The sequence below is a fragment of the Wyeomyia smithii genome, chromosome 2 (assembly GCF_029784165.1).
Source record: "Wyeomyia smithii strain HCP4-BCI-WySm-NY-G18 chromosome 2, ASM2978416v1, whole genome shotgun sequence".
Lineage (NCBI taxonomy): Eukaryota > Metazoa > Arthropoda > Insecta > Diptera > Culicidae > Wyeomyia > Wyeomyia smithii.
In genome coordinates this window covers 7,408,829-7,431,437 of record NC_073695.1, presented here as the reverse complement: position 1 = coordinate 7,431,437, position 22,609 = coordinate 7,408,829, and the positions used below count along the sequence as shown (strand labels likewise).

The 22,609-nt window shown below is 43.9% G+C and overlaps 1 protein-coding gene across 11 annotated transcripts in view; it reads left to right on the top strand.

The window, feature by feature from the left end:
- The window catches only part of LOC129726018 (talin-2), a 119,631-nt gene that overhangs the window by 82,991 nt on the left and 14,031 nt on the right, over nt 1–22,609 (top strand). For all 11 annotated transcript variants that reach the window (XM_055682548.1, XM_055682551.1, XM_055682550.1 and 8 more), the window contains 6 exons: nt 8,279–9,150; nt 9,222–9,725; nt 16,464–16,555; nt 17,397–17,485; nt 17,830–18,493; nt 18,555–22,589. In XM_055682548.1, coding sequence (XP_055538523.1) covers nt 8,339–9,150; nt 9,222–9,725; nt 16,464–16,555; nt 17,397–17,485; nt 17,830–18,493; nt 18,555–22,589 — 6,196 coding nt within the window. In that variant the 5' untranslated portion in view covers nt 8,279–8,338. The remainder of the gene's footprint in view (nt 1–8,278; nt 9,151–9,221; nt 9,726–16,463; nt 16,556–17,396; nt 17,486–17,829; nt 18,494–18,554; nt 22,590–22,609) is intronic.

Below are 22,609 nucleotides of genomic sequence, written 5' to 3'. Positions count from 1 at the left end.
TCTAATATATGTTCGCACCATCACTGTAAACAAACACTGACTATGGAAACAGACAAACTCACAAGTCTACTGAGATGAATTTCAGGTATGTTTATGTGACAAAGTGTGCTCATTTCACCCCACCTAAAGGTGACCATTTAAACTTTTTAAACTACTTCAGAGTCCTTCTAGACTACAAAAAGTTGAAAAACTAACAAACTGGAAATACTGGATAACCCAAAATAACTAGAGAGACTAGAAAGACTAAAAAAATCAGATGAACCAGAGAGATTTAGAGGAGTGAAGCAGAAAAAATGAAGAAAAGACTAGAAAAACTACGAAAAATATTATATTTAAATAACTAGAATGAACTAAAAAAATAGTAAGAGTAGAAAAACTCGAACGAGGCGGTATCCATCGATTACGTAACGCTTCTAGGGGGAGAATAGGGTATCCTCTAGCTTTACTTATGGTTACACAGCGGAAGAAGAAAGTAGGATCTGTGTTACGCAGCGAAAAAATCTTTTGCTTTCCTTTCCAGGGAGGCCGTAATATTACTCCTAAACAAAATTTTTCCAATAAAAAAACGCAAATCAGAAGCAAATATACCACCTTCGAAAACTGAACAAATGTCTCTGTATTTTTGTTACAAGAATAAACTCATACGATTTGTTCAGTAACCACTCAATTTCAGAAACTTGGTTTACAACAAACTTTTATTACGATTCGATAAGTTTTTTCAATGTTACAAGTCTCCACAATTTTACAAACCGTGAAAATGCGTCGTGCAACTCGAAAGAAAATAATTGGAAAGCAAGAGGCAGTGTAGACTGATGAAGACTTCCAAACAGACTATCAAAGAGACGATGTGTTAGATAAATAGTAGCCGGCATCTGACTACTATTTAAAAGACTCTTGAAAAAGACATGTTACTGGTCATTCGAACATCTGGTTTTGAATTTCTCAACTTTTCGAATGAAAACAAATATTTATGTTGTATGGCCAGGGTGAAAAAAAAAGGTTTTTTTAGAATTAAATTCTATGATTTCCTCTGACATTCACTGATTGGGTAAGGAAAGGCTTAGGGAGTGGTGTCTTTTTTACTCAGTAGGAGAAAACGAGCCCCAAACTCTTGAATTTTATCAATATTGACAACTTCGAAGGCGAGAACTGAAACTCGGATTAATTAGCTATCTTACGAATAGGAATGTGAAAAGCCGTTCAACAAAGAAAAATAATTGAATAAGAATCAATCGAAAAAAATCAACCAAAATTGCAGCCACCCAGGCGCTTTTCGGAAGCTGCAAAACTGCAAAACTGCTTAAAATAGGTTTAAACCTGTTTGAAATAGTGTTGGATATTTTAATTAATTATTGTTAATGTTTGCTAAACCTGTTTTACAATCTGAAAAAAAGGGCTGATAGAGAGAAAGATAGTAAACAAATTGTCATACCTATGCATGTTTTTCAGCTTACACATTTCGAGTATTTTATCTCAATACACAGGAGGCATAAGCTGCTGAAAATAGGAAAAGAAGGTGGTCTTTCACAGCGTTACACCATTTTAATAAAGGGGAAGTTGTGAAGTTACATTTTATTGCACAAAGAGGGAACAAACTGATCTATTTTGCGTTACGTAATTGATGGATGTCATCTAAATAGAAAGACTAGAGAGATAAAAAACACTAGAAAGACAAAATAGAGTGTTCAGACCACAAAAAGTAAGAAGGTTAAAAAGATTTAAAAAAGACTAAAAAGAATAAAGAGATTGAAAATAAACTAGAAAGTTAAAAAAAAAGATCTAGAAAAACAGGGGGAATTAGAATGAAATGACCAGAATGTCTTAAAGGACTAGAAAGACTAGAAAGACACAAAAAATAACGAAAGACGGAAATATTAAAAGAGTCGAATGACTATAGAGAAGAAAGGACACATAACAGAAGAACTACAGACTAAGGAAATAAAAAGAGTCTGGAATGGCTAGAAAGACTAAAAAAAGTACAAAGACTACACTCCGACATTTGTAGCGCTAAAATCATTGCAGTTTATGTCACTAGTGTAGCATAGATCGAACCTTATTTGGAAGCCTTCTCGGTAGCTGGATTGTAACTAACTCGATTCTGTTCAGAGAGTTTTGCGATAACCTAAATTTTGACATCTGACGGTTTTCTATGATTTTTCGATATGCGTAATTTTCGTTTTAATTTACAGTGAAGGCTAGTGCACACGATTCTAGATGACAATAAGCTGTCATGTAACAGACTAAAAGGACTAGAAAAATTGAAAAAACTAGACACAGCAGAAAGAATAGACTAGAAAAATTAGAAAGACTAAATACAAAGAGGACGAAAACATGCGGGTAGGCATGTTTTTGAGTTCTTTCTTTGCTTTATTTATCAACCTCTTCTCAGTCCGCAACAAAATTTTGATATAATAAATATTTTTTAGATCTTACGCTTTAGGTTTGCGCAAAAATTCTCGATGGAACGCAGCTGGGAGACGTTAGGCGGGTTTGCCGACTTGAATACCACTGTATTCAGCCGCTTTATCTCTTCCAATAATCGCTTCGAGTAGTGGGCCAACGCCAGATGCGAGCAGAACACCGCAACTTCGCCCTTTATTTCTTAATGAACTTCCTGCAGGCACTTCGTAAGATAAATTTCCCCGTACATGGTCAGTCCGGAGCGAAAGAAGAGCGGCTTGACATCCCCTTCTCGCTGGTTGTCAGCCACAGCAGCACCTTCTTGGGGAACTTGGTGTGTGAAATGAACTTTACCTCGGAGCTCACTTCCTTTGAGGGGGAAGTAAAATACGAAGTGCCCTGCCAGTCGTTGCCATCCAGGGTGAGGTAGCATTCATGTACCGGTGTCGCTGTACAAGATTTTGTAAAATTTCCTCCAGAGTCGAGTACCTGTTTACAACACGGAGAAGGGCCAGTAGTGCGCCCCATGACCGAAGGAGTTCCGCAAGGTTCTATCCTGGGCCGGGTGTTATGGAATGTCATGTATGATGGGGTGTTGAAACTCAAGTTCCCTGTAGGAGTTGTGACCGTCGGCTTTGCAGACGACATAACGGTAGAGCTCTACGGCGAGTCGATCGAGGAGGTCTAGTTGACGGCCGTGCACTGTATACGCAAGGTCGAAGACTGTATGCACTCCAGGAAACTGGAGTAAGCGCACCATAAGACGGAGATCATGGTTGTGAAAAACCGCAAATCAGAGCAACAGGCGGCGGTCAGAGTCAGAGACTGCATCATTACCTCAAAGCGATCTTTGAAGCTCTTGGGGGTTATGGTTGACGATAACACATTTAAGAGTGACGTCAACTTGGTTTGTAGGAGGGCTTCAACGGCTATTGCAGCACTATCTTGAATGATGTCGAATAGCTCAGCGGCGAATGACAGCAAGCGTAAACTTCTTGCCAGCGTGGTTTTGTCTATACTTAGATATATTTAGGTATACTTAGGTATGGAGGCCAACAGTTATCGTGGTAAACTGGAAAGTAACTACAGGCTCATGGGGTTGCGAGTGTGTTTCGTACAGTGTCATACGACGTAATTTACGTCCTGTCCGGCATGATGCCTATCAGCATTGCCATTAGGTACTAGAGGTACTAGAAGATCATTCTCGATGATCAGATGGCAGCTGGAATGGTCTAATTCCGCGAAGAGTAGTTGGACGCATCGACTTATTCTGGTGTTATCCGGATGGGTCGGGAGGCGCCATGGAGAAGCTAACTTTCACCTGACACAGATCCTGACAGGTCAGGGTTCAGGCAGTATCTACATAGGTGCGGGCATGCGGCGTCCCCCATGTGACCCGAGAGTGGATGCGAAAGTGACTGCTGAGCAGGTCAGCCAGACACTAATCCGGACAACTTAGTTCGGAGGATGTGTGAAGACCCCTTCAGGCTGTTTGTGCAGCCGCCTCTCAAATAGTTTAAGAGTTGCAAAGCAGGCTACAGGTTGACCACCGACACGCGAGACACTGTTGCACTGATCCCCTGGCCCAGCACACACAGTGATGTAGCTACGTTTTCTTTGGTTTTCCTCTTCAGCATTATTTGGAGCATATTGCAGTTCAGGGTCGTCGACGGCCCGGAACCGGGCTTTTTTTAGATGTTCTGGTTGCTGTCTGATAGTGCCAAGATATTGCAGATGTCGGAAAGGGCGTATCCAGGGTCGCACGATATTCGTTTGGGATACGGCGGGGTACCGAAACGGAGTAGCTTCATTGTTTTCACTATCACGGTTAGAGTTGGACTGTCAATTCTTTTTCTGCTGACTCACGGGTTACTATGATTGATGCTGCGTGGGTAGTTTCGTTAGTGCGTGCGAAGGTAAACCCATGACAAATCAATTTTTGTCCATTGTTAATTAAGGAAGGTTCGACTAGGGGGGCGAAAAGGCCTTGGTAAATTTGACAAGTAATTCAAATTTTTATCTGCAAACTAGAAAGACATTAAAGGTCAGTGAAATGTCCAAGTTTAACAATTTTCATTCAATTATCGTCAGAACTCAGAATAAAACAAGGTTTATCAACGTTAGGGAATTTCGCTGCTAAAAATTAATATTACCAAAAACAAGTGTAAGTAAAACGTCTGTATCAGAACATTTTCGAAATAGCTAAAAAAACTTTGAACGGCAGTACTTTGGCAGTATCAGACCAAGCGTTGTCTTGCAGCAGAATCACTTTTTCGTGCCTCTACTTGTATTGTGGCCTTTTGCGCACAATGCTCAGCTCATTTACATCAATTGATTCGATGGCTCATAATAAATCATACCAACATTGAATACACAGCATAATCTTCGCAGCGTATACATTTGGTCAATCCGATGACGTACAAGCATGACCGGGCAGTTTTCATGACTTTCTTCAGTAAAAAATCTATTTCTCATCACCCGTCATGATGCGATTATGAAATCGCTTTCTTTTTGCCGCTGGAGCAGTTGTTCAAAGCGACAACAACGCTCAATGTCCCTTGACTACAAATCATAAGGAACCAAAATTCCTTGTTTTTGAGTCATTCCTAAAGCATGGCAACTCCTAATACCAAAGCAAGCTGCTCCTACGTTTGGCATAGATCTTTATCGATTAATTCATTAAATTCAGCGGTTTCGAAGGTTTTTAGAAAAACGAACAGTCGTTAATATCGAAATTACCATCTTTGAAGTGTCGAAATCAATTACGGCTGTTTGTTACATTTAGAGCAGGATTTACGTAAACTTTTTCAACCTCCAATGCGCTTCAGACGCCGTAAATTTTATTGGAACTTAGCTGTGCACCTAATGTAATTAAATACAAGAAACACACAATTTAAACTAACTAGAGGAATACTATGAGAAACAGTGAGCAACATGAGAAAAAAATAAGCAACATCGGATTGATTCAGCTCCAAGATAAACTGTTAACGCCACACCATTAGCTAAAAAGACTTTACAAATAAACAAAAACGGAGGAAACTAGAACCAGAATGGAGTTAAAAAAAAACAATGAACAGTAACTCAATTCAAGCTTGAACCCATTCTGGATAATATTCTGCAACTCACTTGGAGAAAGATATCGTACTGACAGAATCGTTTTTTGTTTGTAGTTATATGAGCTCTATTTTTAGACGAAGAACGAGTTCAAGGTTTGAGTTGAACTAAATTTATAACTGTCATCGAATTAGGAAAAATAAGATTTTTCAAATCGAACCCATAATGGAAAACATTTACTAACATGGAGGCTTTTTTTACTCTATCCATCATAGTTTGTTTTTTGTTGTCTCCTCCCACAACCATGTCGGGACATCAATCAAGACACGTCAAACGTACGATTTGCCTTAGCATGCGTGCTTTGATTTATGACCGTCGAGCCTTCGAACGGGACGCAATGATTAATCGGGAACCGCTGTAAACCGCCTATCAGGTGCACCAAGTGGTGGGCCACCGGGAAAGTGCGGGAAAAGAGCTGAGGTGTCCAATTATCCCGTGTTCATGTAATGTCAACAGGGCGTCAAAACAGTGATATTTATCACCCACACGTTACGCGCGCCGCCCTTTCTGTTTCGAAGCCCAACACGGAAATTTTTGGCTGAGCCAACCTTGCACCACCAGCAGCTCAGCCTGCCGATGGACTATTGCGTATACATACAATCCGGTGCCTGGGAACAATCGTAAATCATCGGTTGTATTGTCGGTTCCGTCACCCTCGCCCTCGAACTTTCACTTACCAAACACTGGAAAACATTCACGCGCTCAGATAAACAACCAGAAATTTTGCCCCCGTGCGGACCGCAAACTGTGTACATTCGATGTGGGCGGCAAGGGTGATGCGCAGGACAACAACGGACGAAATAACTATAAACATATCATTCTCACGCACCATTGAAGGATACGGTCACCGTGATAATGATCTCGATAGCCGAACCGCTAGTGACCCAACTGGTCAGTACGACAGGAAAGGACGGAAGAAGGGGGTCACATTGCAAGAAGGTTTCCCACCAACGAACGAGAGCTATTAGTCGGCATCGGAATGCCAACGGCAGGCAACAGGGTCATCACCAGCAGGACGCGTTCGTCCGTCTGATTTCCACCAAAAACCAACTCGTGTCGGACCGATTTTATTGCACCGATTTTATGCAGTGTCGAACGGATGATCTGGCTATTCGATTCGACATCTCTTTAAATTGAGCTGTGAAGTGCATCAAGAGGGTATGTTTTACCGCGCGTATAGGTTTTTGAGGAAAACCAGCAGAGGATGTGGGCTTCTTTCCCATGTTAGAAACTTTTTCAAGAAACTTTACAAAAAAAAATATCATACAATCAGCTGTTCTTTAGAGTAACAAACAACCTTCCGTGGCTTTCCCGTTTCCTACTCAATCAAACTAATTGAATTTTATAGCCAAATATTGCCTTAACCATTCTGGTCCGTCCTGTTCAAACAGAACAAACAAACACACAAACAAGCGAATTCCCTACACTTCTGCGAGCGCGTATCTTCTACTCCGGGCGGAAGCGCGAAAACAAGCAAATATGTTTGATGGAAGTGATGCTGACAAGTACGGTTCGCTTGCCTCGAGGGCGGCATTTTGCTTACATCGCCACGGTACCGCCCGGTTAAGTTTGCTCAAAATCTACCAAGTTAACTGTATCCTAAGCACTTTTCGTTGTACGACAGCAAAAATTAGCAAAATCTTGATATTGTCGGGAAATTTATTCCAGCCGATGCGCGAAGTGTGGCGGTTACTAATGGTTCAGGATTTCATCGTCTTTCAAAGTCAAAAGTGTGTTAAAGTTTTCCAAGTTTATGATAATTCTAGACTTTTCACGAATTATTATAAATTGAAGCTACTAAGCGCTGGTGCTGATGATTTTTAAATGAACCCATGAACCCATTCCACCCAACTGGGAACAAAAAAATCTCAGGGTAAAATATTTATCGACTCAAATATGTGTTAGCATTGACGAGCCGCTCTCACAGCCGCTTTTTTCCTCTACCGGTGAGATAAATTGCTTTTCAAGCAGCTGCCACCGAACCGAGCGCTGCTTGACTTGGGAGTGTGGAGTTGTTGTGGAAACGCTACTCCCCCCGGAGGTGGAAACGGTGGCATGGCGATGATCGTAATGAGTTTTGATTACACGGCCGCCTCTCCCTATCATTCAGTCATACCGGATAGGGATTAGGGTGCTGATAAAATTGTTATGTACTTTGCTAGAGCACACAGAGCTTCTCTAAGCCAACACGATGGGAAGGTTTCGGGAGTATCAAATTACCTTAAACCGCTGCAGCTTTGCAGGCTGCTTTTAGGTTAAGCTTCGCTTCTCCGAAGTTGGCGCTTTCAAGCTGTCCGAATTAGAGGTGAATAAAAGTGTATTCTCTCATTACATCGCAGACATTTTATCGATTGTATCTTTTTTTTTTGTTACTTTCAAAATAGTGATTAGAAGTAAAAAGCTGCTTATCACACCTGTACTTACTATAGAACCATCAGACTTCAGACTGAAGTCGCTTCTCATTATCGCAAGACAAACGACGGATGACGAACGATTTATGCGAAACTTTTCTCCTTCACACCCGCTCATCATTCATACTTTAGTTTGCCGTTCGTTCCGTTTCGCAGCCAGCATGGGCGTTGTCATTAGGACCAGCTTTGGCTGCCTCACACCAAATTCGCACCCATTCGAACAAAGAAGGGAAAATAAAGTCAGGGCACAGGCAACAGCACCCAATACGAGCCGAAGCCCGCATTTAAATTTATCGATTTTCATTCATAATCTAATTTCTCCCGTCTGTTTTCTTTCTTTTTTTTTTTTGCAGTGTCACTCACGAACAGCCGCTCTCTGCCGTTGCTCTCATCGCCACTACCCACAGCCGACGATGTCGACACTGTCACTTCGCATCAGTCTCGAGGGTGGACGGGTCACGAAGACTATCCAGTTCGACCCGAACACGACCGTTTTCGATGCGTGCCGAATCATAAAGGACAAATTCGCGGAAGCGGTACAAGGACAGGCCCAGGAGTTTGGACTTTTCCTAGCAGATGAAGACACCCGACAGGGTGTGTGGCTCGAACCGGCACGTAATCTTGGTTACTATCTGCTAAGAAATCACGATGTGCTGGAGTACAGACGGAAGCACCGGAATTTGCGCGTTCGAATGTTGGACGGAGCGATCAAGACAATTCTGGTTGACGACTCGCAGCCAGTGTCCCAGCTGATGGTCGTCATCTGTACGAAGATCGGTATCACGAACCATGAGGAGTATGGTTTGGTTCGAGAAGACCCGGATGCTCAGAATGAAAACCTACCGGACAACAAATCCAACATGGGAACGTTGACACTGCGTCGAAAGGTGGCGGAGAAGGAGCGCGATTCCAAGATGGAAAGTTTGAGAAAGAAACTCCGCACGGATGACGAAATCAATTGGGTTGATGTGGGTAAAACGCTCCGCGAGCAGGGAATAGACGAAGCGGAAACGGTTCTGCTGAGACGAAAATTTTTCTACTCGGATCAAAACATCGATTCGAGAGATCCGGTGCAGCTGAATCTGCTGTACGTTCAGGCCAGAGACGCCATCCTGGATGGGACGCATCCCGTTACGCAGGATAAAGCTTGCGAATTTGCTGGTATTCAGGTGCAAATTCAGTTCGGTGACCACAACGAATCGAAGCATAAACCAGGGTTTTTGGAGTATGTATCAATTTTTTTGTTACGAACAAGATCTTTTTAACGTACTAATCATTGTTTTATTATACTAACAGCCTCCGAGAGTTCCTGCCCAGTTCGTACGTTCGAGGGAAAAACATTGAGAAGAAAGTTTTTGCCGAACATCGACGCCACGTCGGTTTGTCGGATCTGGACGCTAAGTATTTGTATACGAAGACGGCCCGGGAACTGCCGACCTACGGAGTGACGTTTTTCCTGGTCAAGGAAAAAATGAACGGTAAAAACAAGCTCGTGCCGCGTCTGCTTGGTGTCACTAAGAGTTCCGTCCTCCGGCTGGACGAACACTCGAAGGAGATCCTGAAAACGTGGCCGTTGACGACGGTACGTCGCTGGGGTGCTTCTCCGAATACGTTCACGCTGGACTTTGGGGATTACGCCGATCAGTACTACTCGGTGCAGACGACGGAAGCGGAACAGATCGTACAGCTGATTGCCGGTTATATTGATATCATACTGAAGAAGAAACAGGCTAAGGACCATTTTGGTATCGAGGGCGACGAGGGATCGACCATGGTGGAGGAGAGCGTGGCACCGTCAAAGTAAGTTTTAGTTTTTATAAGAATTTATGCTGAATATTGAGTATTTTGAATTTAATTTAATTTTTTTTTTTAAATTTCGCCTTTCGTATAATATGAATGTCAAAAAAAAGGGGACCGCTGATATCGATAAAATATTGATCAACTTTTTTTTTCATCTTCATATTTTTCCGCTTAACTGAGAAAGAGTTGTAAATTGTACTCACAGATCGCTTTTTCTATATGTTTAAAGAAATCAGACAACTTCTTGGAAGTCATTCTTGTGTACATTTTTCTCCATGTTCAAACGCAAGATCTAATTTAATTTATCCAAATAATCAAAAATATTATGAAAAGAACCAAGTTTGTAACGATATTTTCCAGAGCTCGATGGGCGAAGTTCTGCCGAGTTTGGCGGATTTTCCTTCTTCGATACAAAAGCAACATCGTTGGCTTCGTACCACTCCATCACTTGTTTAGCATAATGGCATGATACTAGATCCGGCTAAATCAGAGAGTCACATTCGTTGGACCGAAGCTGCCCTTCCTTAGCCGCTTTTGGAGGAGTTCTTCTCTATATATTTGGCCGTTGACGGTGCCAATCGTTCAGTACGGCTTGTTTAATTTGCTCCACCTACAGATCGCCTGCAAAAATAAATATTTCTTGGCAAATTCGTCGACTTTCTTCTTCCGGGACTGCTGCGGAACATCCTGGTGAGACTTGCCAACGCAAAACTCCAGGCCGGGGATCTGCTTTCTGCATGACTCGTCGTCCATTAGGATGCGTTTCGACTACACGAACCTTTCGCAGTACAGTTTCCTGGTGTGGGATTTGGCCACCGTATTCGGGTTATCGGTTCAGTTAGACGGCTTCCTTGCCTCAAAGACATGAAATCCGGCCTGCTTCTTTGTCATTTGTCTGAACGAACCAGACAGAAGAACTGATCGTCTTGACCATATTTTTTAATTCATGCCAACTCGCCGCCGGGTCGTCTGGATCTCTTCGAATGATTTTATTACACGAAACATGGTCGAATGGTCGATTCCCAACTGTTTCCTGATCCACATGTGGAACTAGCCTGGATTTTCACAAGCACACCATTTTTGCTCGAAAATCACTTGACAGATTGTTACGAAGATTTGAATATAGAAACATTACACTTTACACTAGTTTTACCCAGGATTTTATTCAATTTTACCCATGCAATTAAAAGTTTCAAACAAAATAAAGTATTACATTTTTTAGTACAATTTTGAATCATAGGAATTTTTCACTTAACATTCGATGCATTCGACTATTTCCCTATTCCTATTACTTTTCACCTACTTCTGACACTGTTTGATGTTTCCGAACAATGTTTGACACTTTTCAACATATTTTTAAAGTTAACAGTTACGATATATAACATTATAAATATTTTTGTAATGTTTGATACGTTTGACGTTGTTGACATTTTTGACATATGACATTTGGGGTAAAGGTACGTTTAGGCTATTAGACATGTCGGTTTGATTTTGACCACTGCAGAAATCGAAAGTCTGCTCGATTTACCGTTCGACATACTTTGTCGAATCTGTTTGTAAGGCGATGTTCACACTGCTTGCACAAGTTGAAAGGAAGAAAATTTCATGTCCAGCATTTTTCGTACGGTAAAGCCAAGAATTGAAGTAAACTAATCAAATGATAACGTTTAGCGAATTGTCTGAATTTCATTTGAAGAATATTGAAAACATGAAATTCACACACTGAAAAAAATTCTTTTTAAAAGCAAAAAGAATATGGTCATCTCTTTTAAAAAAGAATTTTTAGATAGAATTCAGTTGTCTCAGACTCTTCTGAATAAGAATGGACATACCTCAGCCCTTTTTAAATGTTAGTCCAGATATTTTTTTGTATAAAAGCATACAAAGTTACTTGGTTTAGTAAGGCCTACACACCAACAAAATTCAATTGCACAATGAAATGATGCTGCCAACATCTGGTCGGGTCGACGCGAAACGTGTCATCTGTAGCTCTTTTGTCATTTTCAACATGATTTTGGATATTTATGACATTTTTGGTATTTTTGACATTTTTAACATATTTGACATATTTGACATATTTGATATTAAATATTAGTGACTTTTTTAGAGCATTTTTGACATGTTTGAACAGTTTTGCTTCAGACCATCTAACGTCACAAGCGAGTCCGAATATTTGCCCTCTGTCCTGACGCTTGATGTGAAACCGTCAAGCGTCATATGTATCAGTTTAATCAGTTATATTGGAGAACCTTATTCAAGCATAATTTGCCACAGCTCGTTGCGTTTCATTGTATCGCACGCCGCTTTAAAGTCTATAAACAGATGATGTGTCTGCAAGTTGCATTCTCGAAACTTGTCGGGAATCTGTTTCAAGGTAAACATCTGATCCGTTGTAGATCGTCCTGCTCGAAAACCGCCTTGGTACGCTCCAACGAAGGCTTCCTGGCAGGGCCGGATTTAAGTGCTGGGAGACCCGGCGCAGATTTTTTTGTAAGGCCCTCTTTTCTTAACCCTATCCCCGCGGAGAGAAATCAGTTTTTACATCGAAATATGGCATTCAAACTCTTATTACTCAGCAACCGCATGCATAATTAGCACAAACTATATTGTGTGTTGAAGATTAATCTAATCTATCTATTCTCTAACTATACTTGAAGTTTCTAACGATGGAAATAATCTTAAGAATGTTTTCATCGTTAGAAAATTCAAGTACCTATAGTTGTTAAATTGTTATCAAAATTTATATGTCAGGTGATGCCATATGGCATCACCCGCGGGGAATGGGTTGAAACATTTAGAGGTAACGTGCTGTGTCTCCCCTCTGGCTTCACGTCTGCCTCAGGACAAGGGAGCCCTTCGAATCGGGAGGCCCGGGGCTTTTGCCCCCTTTGCCTCCTCTAAATCCGGGTCTGCTTGCTGCAACGGCCTCAGACGCTGGAACAGGATACGGGAGAGAATTTTTCACGCGGAATTTAAGGGGGTTATGCCTCGTTAATTTCTGCAGTTGAGTCTATGTCCTTTCTCGTAGACAGGGCAGATTGAGTCCTTCCCCTAGGATATGGTGAATTGCACTACACAGCTAACTTTGAAAAGTTCGAATGGTAAGCCGTCTTTCCTAGCGGCTTTGTGGTTCTTCAGCTCTTTGCAAGCATTCCTCACCTCGTTCAATGTAGGTGAATCCACAGCTTGTCTGTCCTTCTCAATTTCTATCCTGTTCCCCTCGACGACTCTCCTACCTTCCTCACCGCTCAACACCACTTCTAAATGTTGCTTCCAACGCCAGGCCACCTGCGATTTATCGATAAGCAGGTTCCCCTCCCTGTCATTACATATCGCAGCTACTGGCAGATTCCGTTAATCGTTCTATAGAAGCTCCTCGTGTCGTACCTGGTGAAGCAATTCTTCGCCTCCACGAGGAGGCGACCGTAGTTCTCACGTTTTTTCACGGCAGCTCTTGCCTCCCGGTATTTCTCCCGCATCTGACGCGTCACACGACAATCTGCTACTAACGTGTTGGCGTAGGCTCGGTTCTTCTCTTCCGTCATCTCTAGGCACTCATCATCGAACCACCCACTACACGTGGTTCCCGTTGTCATGCCAATCACTCCTTGCGCTGTTTCGCTGACCACATTATGGATGTGCTTCCACTGCTCGTTTAGGTCCACTTCAGCTGGTTCGTCTATCAACTTTCCAAGTATAGTCTGCAGCAACTCCTTCTGCCGACAACCTCTGGATGGACAGCCGTATCTTCCTCTCCGAAACGGAATTGAATACGTTGGTTAGCCCGGCGCGTGCCTAACACGAGATAGTCGAAAGGACCGCACATCTATGACGTCTGAGAAGTGCCGGCCGTCGATCAGCATGTGGTCGATCTCCAATGGGGTGGCTTCAGGTGTGCCTCCGAATGTTCAGACGTGCAAAATGGGTACAACAGATGGCCATTCTCATGGCCGCGGTGAAGTTCACCCACTTCAAGCCGTTTTCGTTGGTGATAGAGTGCAGGCTTTCCCTACCAATAACGAGATGAATAAATTCCTCTCGTCCGACTCGTGCAATCATATCTCCGATGGCGACATTTATGTCGTGTTGTGGGCGCTCTCCATACGTTTTCTCAAGGAGCTCGTAGTACACCTCTTTTACGTTGTCGGTTTTATCGTCTGTCGCCGCGTACACGTTGATAAGGCTGTAATTGAAGAATCTGCCAGGCTTCTGAAAATGACTGTCTATACGTGACAGAAAGTTACCAACTAATTCGGCTCCCATTGTATTGCACAGCTTTCCCTGCTCCCTGTAAGTTCAGTATATAGCCACTGACGAAAGGAACACACATGCAATGACAAACGGATTGTTATTTTTCATCTCCTTATGTCTATTCCAAGCTGTCGCTAACGACAGCCTATAATGCCAGATAGCCTTCGGTACGAATCCGGGTTGTCAGGTAATTATAATTTACGAAAGTAAGGCCGATGTTACAATGAAGGCGAGATGGTGCGGAGCACGTTTTTTTCTTACGTGGGGAATAATATCAACAATGGAAACACATGTGAAACGGTTTGCTTTGTATTCAATATGCCACTGGCCTAAGAAAAAGGAGAAACTTAAGTGTGCGAGTCGATGACAGCCGCAGCCGATCAGCAGGCTGTCAACAGCGCAAGCCAAGCCAACAGGACATCCTCAAAATGAGCAAACTAGGCTGTCATGTCATGTGTATAGACAGAGGAGCTCCGTAGCCGCAAGGTTACAGAGTCCGCTTTGGTAAGCAGGTGGTCGTGGGTTCGAAATTTAGTAGAATCAGGCCATTTGGTTGTCGAAGGACTTTAGCATGGGTTTATTCTCAGGCTCCCCACAACGTACCCTTCCTTCAATCTGAATTCTACAGTACCCCGTGTTGACTCTCCTTCTAACAAAATAAGTCCCTATTATAAAAAAACTGGTGTGAGTAACGTATGAAAGTTCTCTACAGGGAATTGTAATTAGGCGATATTGTTAGGATGGACAGAGGCTCGGTATAGTAGAGCAGTAAGCTTGAAACGGAAAGGTAAAATTTACACACATGCACGGATATGAAAGATAAGCGTATAACTTATTTCAATAGTGATACTACCAATAATATGAAGTGCGGAGTACACCCGGGCAATATCACAATAGATCTAAGCTCTGATCGCAGTGATGAGTACACACAGAAAAAAAGAGCTATATACAGTTTCGTTGCCTTGTGTGAGCTTTAGCTGTATGTGAGCTCTCATGAATACCTTATTAGGGTGGGGAATCGTTATATGGAAAAAACGAAACTTGATAGCAGAAAGCCAGAACCAAGTTTTTTTTGTTCTATTTGGAGCCCCAAACAATCCTAAATATATCGGAAATCGATTGGTTTAGTCTCCGCTTGGCGCATTGCTTTTCAAATTTATATGGAGATTTGTATGGACAAACCAACGTTTTTGCATTTTCCATTCTAAAGAGCTCAAAGTGGCTCAAACCATAGGTTTCATGACTTCAAATGGTAAGTTTTTTGATGCCTAACAACTTGGCCGAAGACATCAAAGAGCTAGGGTGTCCCAAAAAAATACTAGGGCTGTTCAAAGTTGAGTATGTCGGAATTTATGTTGCAAACCATATTTTCTGCCAACACTGCCAGTGTACCGGCGTTAGTCAGATTCCCATCAGAAGTAACTTCTGAAACACGTTGTAGATTCTACTTACGCCTAGAATATTGACCTAAATTTGTTTGCTTGATCCAGCTGAGTGTATAAACTCGTTACGGCAGGTTACTTCTGATGGGAATCCTGCTGACGCCGGTACATTGGTAATGTTGGCAGAAAACAAGATTTTCTGCATTTAAATCGACATACTCAACTTTGAACAGCTATAGCTCTTCTTAGAGACATTCTAGCTCTTCAGTGTCCTCTGCAAAGTTGTTGGGCATCTAAAATACTATACTTTAACATAATGAAGTGTATTGTTAGAGCATCATTGAGCTCTCTAGGAAGGTAAATGCAAAAAAGTAGGTTTTCCCATATAAATTTTCATATAAATTTGAAATGCAATGCGCCAAGCGGAGACAAAATCAATCGACTTCAGGTAAGTTTAGGGTTGTTTGGGGCCCCAAAAGGACCAAAAAAACTTGGTTCTGGAAAATCGATCACTTTCCCCCACCTTAATGCTCATGCTCATGCTCAAAACTGAAAAATTTAAAACTGTTTTCGTAGATTGTCAAATCTCGAGATTGACTCATCTTACCTCAGGATGGTAGGTGGTTTATACGGGATTTCATTTGAGAAACACGATCAAACTATCAAATTTAAAAGAAAATTGGCTGCTGTTCCCGAGAAAAGCAAAATTATTTACAGAAAATTATTTATCTGACAACACTTTCGGTCAAAAATGATACTTCTGAATTCTTTGTTTTTTTTCTCTCTCCAGAATTTGGTTTTTTTTTCGGACGTCTATAAATATATTCAAACATTGTAATACAAAAGACACAGAGCTGGAGGTAACCAATCAACATTAAAAGCGGGATTTTTTTCAAAGTGATCCAAGACGAATAACTCTCCAATTTTGAGACAAGTTCGTAAGGATCAATTCAATTATATCTCAAACAAATTTGTTTTGATGAAATTGCCTTTAAATTCATTTCATCATCATATATTTTAATTCTCGTCGATACTGAATAAACAATTTCGATATCAATTCATGGTAAATCTTAAATCTCATTTCTCGTTTTATCATTCGTTTTAGGGCCACTTTTCTGCAGCATGAAGAGACGACTCCTTCCGGCAAGGTGGAAACACAATCAATTGCAAAACCAGCGATCATGCGTGGATACGACGGTAAGCTCTTCTTGTCCACCAAAAACCTTGTCATAAATCAACGACGGCACTCGATCCATTCGAAAGAAATGCAACTGATGTTTACTGTGATGAATTCGAAAGAAATGCAACTGATGTTTACCTAATCAATTCGCAAGACATTTTCTCAAAAAAACTAAAATTATTTTCAAGTAGAATTTAAAATGAATCAACGCTCGCTCGTTGGTGGTAAAAAGACAGAACTTCATTACTCTTGTTTAGTTTCCTGCTCTGAAACGCATAACTTGAGCAAACTTTCTACACAACAATAGTCCGCTCTAGATTGCCACATGTTCAGCCTGCAACACGTAGGATGCTTCCTCAGTTTCGTACCAGACAATAAAATCCATCATAACAGACAATGAGCAGACTCCCCCTCCCCTTTTTCCACACCATGAGTAGTGAAACGCAGCTCAATCGCTTGTCATTTGGCACGTTCTGCAACGTTTCACCACGCACGACAATGTGACGCTTTCCAGTCCGACTTCAACTAGTTAGTCCCTGGACCACCAGGCCTCTAGGCTAGGCTTTATTATGGTTGATAATGTGCAAAGGATGTTAGCTGTCCATCACAACTCACCACAGGATCAACGAGTTGACGTCGTTTCTCATTTCTATATATGAATCACAAACACACACCCACACGGACACACACAAACACATTCGTATATGTTACTCGTTTTCATTTTAGCCCATTATCTATGTTTGCTTTTCCGCGTTTGATTATGTGCATTTTTATTCTTTTTCTTTCATTTTTTTCCTTTCATTTGCTCCTGATTTTTGATTTGATGCTGATTGGCGGCTTGATTTGTGACCTCCGTAGGCGAACGTCCCTACGGCACTGGGGAGATGCAGTCCATGCAGTACGGTGCTATCGTGGGACAGGTCAACTTGGCCCATCAACCGCCCATGGTGAGAAAGCGTTATGTTGTTTCTGCGTTATGACCGTTTTATTAACACACTAGCATTTTGGTTTGTACTTTCTCGTTTTAACAAATTAACAACAACATCAAGTAATAGATTTTGAGAGAAAAAATTCAATCAGTTCTTATATTTTCATGCTGCCCTTCTAAAACTAATGTTTGACTAACGCAACCGGCACTGCACAGGCGTAGGTGAATTGATTTTTCTCATCTTAATCTAAATTCCCCTAGTGTTTTTATCAGATAGTAGCGATTGGCAACGCAAAATAACCGAAGTTGACGAATTATTTTAAGAAGTTGAAACATGAAGGTTTATATAACACTTTTGTACAGTTGCAGCAAACTCGCATCAGTACGGTCCTGTCGGAGCCACAGCGGGCCCTTATTGGGTATATTTCTGCCGGTCAGGATGCGATCAATAAAGCGGAGAAGGACCTGGAGAGTAAAGCTCAGTTACCCCCGCTGGGAACAGATCCGGGATCGCTGCAGTGGCGAGAGGAAACGTTGGACACCTCGAAGCAAACGGTCACGACCCATTTGGCGACGATGAACGCCGCCACGGCACAGGTCGTAACCGCCTCCCAGCCGGATGAGATCGATCACGATGCCGTGGGAGCTGCGGTGTCGCAAATTACCCAGAGTATACCGGAGGTGACCAAGGAGGTGCGTCTGATTGCTGCCCTCATGGATGATGATTGTACCGGCGATAAGCTGCTGGAAGCGACTAGGAAACTTTGCGCAGCCTTCAGTGATCTGCTGAAATCAGCCGAGCCGGAGAGTAAGGAACCACGACAAAATCTGCTGAATGCTGCAAGCCGAGTTGGCGAAGCCAGTGGACAGGTGCTCAGTACCATTGGCGAGGAGAGTATGGAGAGTCGTGAGTTACACGACATGCTGCTGGGGTTGGCCAAAGCTGTTGCGAACACGACTGCGGCACTGGTGCTGAAGGCTAAGTCCATTGCGGCTGTTACGGAGGATGAGGCTACCAGAAATAAAGGTAGGTTGTTCTTTGAAATCAACTTTGTTGATGAAATTAACAAACTTTTATTTTATTTCAGTCATTGCCGCCGCAAGTCAGTGTGCACTAGCAACAAGTCAATTGGTGGCTTGTGCTCGCGTCGTGGCCCCTACTATCCAGAGTCCGGCCTGCCGTGAGCAGCTAGAAGCGGCTGCACGAGAGGTGGCCAAAGCGGTGGCTCATCTGGTGGAAGTTTGCAACGATGCCACCGACAACCAGCAGCTTCGTGGGGACCTGATGGCAGCTGCGAAGGATGTTTCGAAAACCCTAGCCGAGCTGCTGGAGCACATCAAGTTAAGCTCGCGTGAGAAAGCCCGCCGGGTTGACGAGAATCCCGTCGAAGAGGTTCTGGTAGCGACCGATATTTTAGTCTCATCCACCGATCCACAAGAAATGATTCGACAGGCCCAGCAGCTGGGAAAAGCTACGGCACAGTTGATCCAGAGTATCAAGGGAGAAGCCGAACGGCAAGACGATTCTAACATGCAGCGCAAACTGCTGGAAGCCGCAAAACAACTGGCCGATGCGACAGCACGAATGGTCGAAGCTGCTCGGCTTTGTGCAGGCAATCCGCATGACTCGGGTCACCAAGAATCCCTACGGGTAGCAGCTGAGGAACTCAGAGTAATCACAACAACTACGGCAAACACGCCAGCGATCAAGCGTCGGTTGATCAATCGTTTGGAGCAGTGCTCGAAGCAAGCAGCTTCCGCAGCTACTCAATGCATAACAGCCGCCCAGAACGCACTGATTCACAGCAATGACGTTCAGACGAAGGAAATCCTACTCCAGGACTGTCAGTCCGTTGCCGATCAGATTCCACGCTTGGTTGCCGGGGTAAAGAACACACTCTCACGACCGGATGATCCGAACGCTCAGCTTGGTTTGATCGATGCGGCGGAAATGTTCCTGGAACCCGGAGCTCAGGTTGCGCAATCGGCTAGGGATCTTCAACCAACCGTCATGGATCAAGCGGCATCACAGCAGCTTTCTCGTTGTGCCCTGAATTTGAGCCACGCCATTCATGATCTTCGTTCGGCCGCCAATCGGGCCAGAGAAGCTTGCGGTGGAAACGAACTGGACGCGGCCCTGGAAGCGGTACGCAATCTAAGAAACGTTTTGAATGACACTCGCCGTGCTGGTCAGGAAGGTAATCTGCGACCCCTGCCGGGTGAAACAGCAGACAGTTGCTTCAAGCAATTGGCTGCCGCTAGTAACAGTGTCGATTCAACACTGTACCAGTTGATGTCGGCAGTTCAGCAGGGAAATCGAACGTACGCTGGTGTGGCTGGAAGAGATACTGCATTAGCCCTAGGCGAGTACACAAAGAGCGTCCGCGGAGTCGTGGCAACCACGAAAAATCCGGTGGTGGTTGATTGCGCCGATGAAGTTATCGTAGACTCCATTCGTGTGATTGAAGAAGCGCAGAAAACTCTGCAGAATTTAGGCAATCAAGATCAGCTGGTGCAGGCGATCAAGCGTACGAAGAGTTCGTTGGGTAGAACCATTGATTGCTTCCCCGGTGTGAAGGATATTAACGACGCCTACGAGAATATGGCAGATTTACGAGCGATTTTGGATACCGGAGAGTATCCACCGTCAAGCCGTGCTTTCGGTCAGTTGCAGACCGAGTTGAAGAGTGCTGCGGAGAAGTTGAATTCTGCTGGCGGTCAGGTGGCGCATTCTTATGACAGTTCGATCAAGCTGGCCAACACTAGCCAGCAATTTTATCACTCTTATAAGGAGTTGATGACCGTAACGCTTGAGATGGCTGGTCAAACGCCTGAGGATCGTGCTCGCGAGGAGATTGTCAATTCGCTGCGTGGAGTTTCGAATCAGTCGGTGAGTCTACTGGGAACAGCTAAATTTGTTGCAGGAGATCCAGAGAGGCCGAACGCGAAAAATGAACTGTCTTCCGCGGCCCGGATGGTTACGGAAAGCATCAATCGGTTAGTGAATGTGTGCACACAAGCCGCTCCAGGTCAGAAAGAATGTGACAGCGCTATTCGAAGCATCGAATCGCTGAGACCGTTGCTGGAGTCAGCGCAGGAGCCCTTGACTGATCAGGGTTACTTTGATTGTTTGGATACGGTAATGGAAAAATCTAGGACTCTTGGCGATGGTATGACCGGCATTGCTAACAATGCTAAACTATCAAAGCATGCGGAATTCGGTCACTCAGTTGATTCGGTGTCCGACTCGATTAGAGGTTTGATTGAGTCTGCAGGGCAGGCAGCCTATTTGGTGGGTATTTCTAATCCAACAAGCGTCGGTGGTCGGCCCGGGTTAGTGGATCAGCGACAATTCGCCCGAGCTTCTCAGGCGATTCGTCAGAGCTGCGAAGTTCTTCGTGGTCCCGCATCGTCTCAGCAGCAAGTTCTCTCAGCTGCGACGGATATTGCTAAACATACGTCGGCTCTGTGCAGTGCATGTCGTAATGCGAGCTCTACAACAACCAATCCAGTCGCGAAGCGTCACTTCGTTCAGGCAGCGAAGGAAGTCGCCAATTCAACCGCCGACTTGGTGCGTGAAATCAAAGCCCTAGACAAGGACTACAGTCCGGTTTCCAGAGCACGTTGCGCTTCCGCAACGGAGCCCCTCCTGGAAGCAGTTTCATCCTTGTGTCAGTTCGCGAACTCCGCTGAGTTCATCTCTATTCCGGCACGAATTTCGACAGAGGGCCGGAAAGCGCAGGAACCGATTCTTCAGGCCGGTCGTGGAATTTTAGACGGTGCTGTTGATATGGTGAAAACGGCTAAGGTGTTGGCAATGACTCCAACCGATCCTCCAGTTTGGCAGCAGTTGGCCATCCACAGCCGAAATGTTTCGGAAAGCATTAAAAAGCTGGCTTCTAGCATTCGTGAGAAGGCCCCAGGTCAGTTGCAGTGTGATCAGGTTTTGGAAATGTTAAAGGCGTGCTCTCGGGACTTAAACTCTGCAGCACTCGCCGTCGGTGTTGATGGTCTTCCCCAGCGGAAGGAGAACAATCTGCAGGGTTTCACCAATCAGTCGCTGAACGCTGCTTCAGAGTTGATCGACCGTCTGGAGCCAGTGAAGTCATCTGCCAAGAAGAATGCCGAAAGTCTTGGCCATGCTGTCAATCAGATTGCGAAGCACATTGTGCCTCTGACTAACGGAGTTATCGGAGCTTGTTCCCACGTCGTACACTCGGGTCAGCAGACGGTGCTGATCGATCAGGTCAAATCGGTTGTCGAGTGCTGCTCGCAATTGGTGCAAGTAGCTAAGAATGCCGGAGGGAATCCTCGTGCGTCACATCTTCACCCGGAACTGGATGAGGCTGTTGAATCCACACGTGAAGCAATTCAGGAACTCAACGCTACAGTTGAACGTTTGTCCACCGAGAACGGTGTTGTGACTGGGCTGATGGAACAGATCTCTCGTTCGATGTCACGTATTACCGACAAGCGCCAGTCCTTCCTGGGGGCTTCCATCAACGAAACTTACGTCGATTATCAAACTCGTATGGTACAGTCTGCTAAGGAGATCGCCCGTTATGCCAATGAAATCAACGCTAAAGCGGCTGTTGATCCCTCCAAGTTAGCTCAGCTTTCTGTAGAAATGACTCATCACTACACACAGCTAGCTCAGGACTCAATTGGTGCCTCCGCGTTAACCACTTCTCCGGATGTTGCCATCCGTATTCGCAATACCGTGCAGGATTTGGGCCGCTCGGTCAATGTTCTTATCCAATCGACGGCTGGAATTCGCAAAGATGATAGCTCTGGGCTGGTCGAGATTTCCCGTGGAGCTCGGGACGTTTCGGAAAAGGTTTCGCAGGTGCTTGCGGCTTTACAGGCCGGTTCCAGGGGAACACAGGCTTGCATCAACGCTTCCAGCACGGTTTCAGCCATCATCAGCGATCTGGATACGACCATTATGTTCGCCACGGCTGGCACGTTGCACTCGGAAGACAACGAAAAGTTCTCCGACCATCGGGAGCACATTTTGAAGACCGCCAAGGCACTGGTCGAGGATACTAAGATTTTGGTGGCTGGAGCTGCCGGAACCCAGGATCAGTTGGCTGCCGCCGCACAGAATGCTGTTACTACCATTTGTAAGTGTTGTATTACCAAT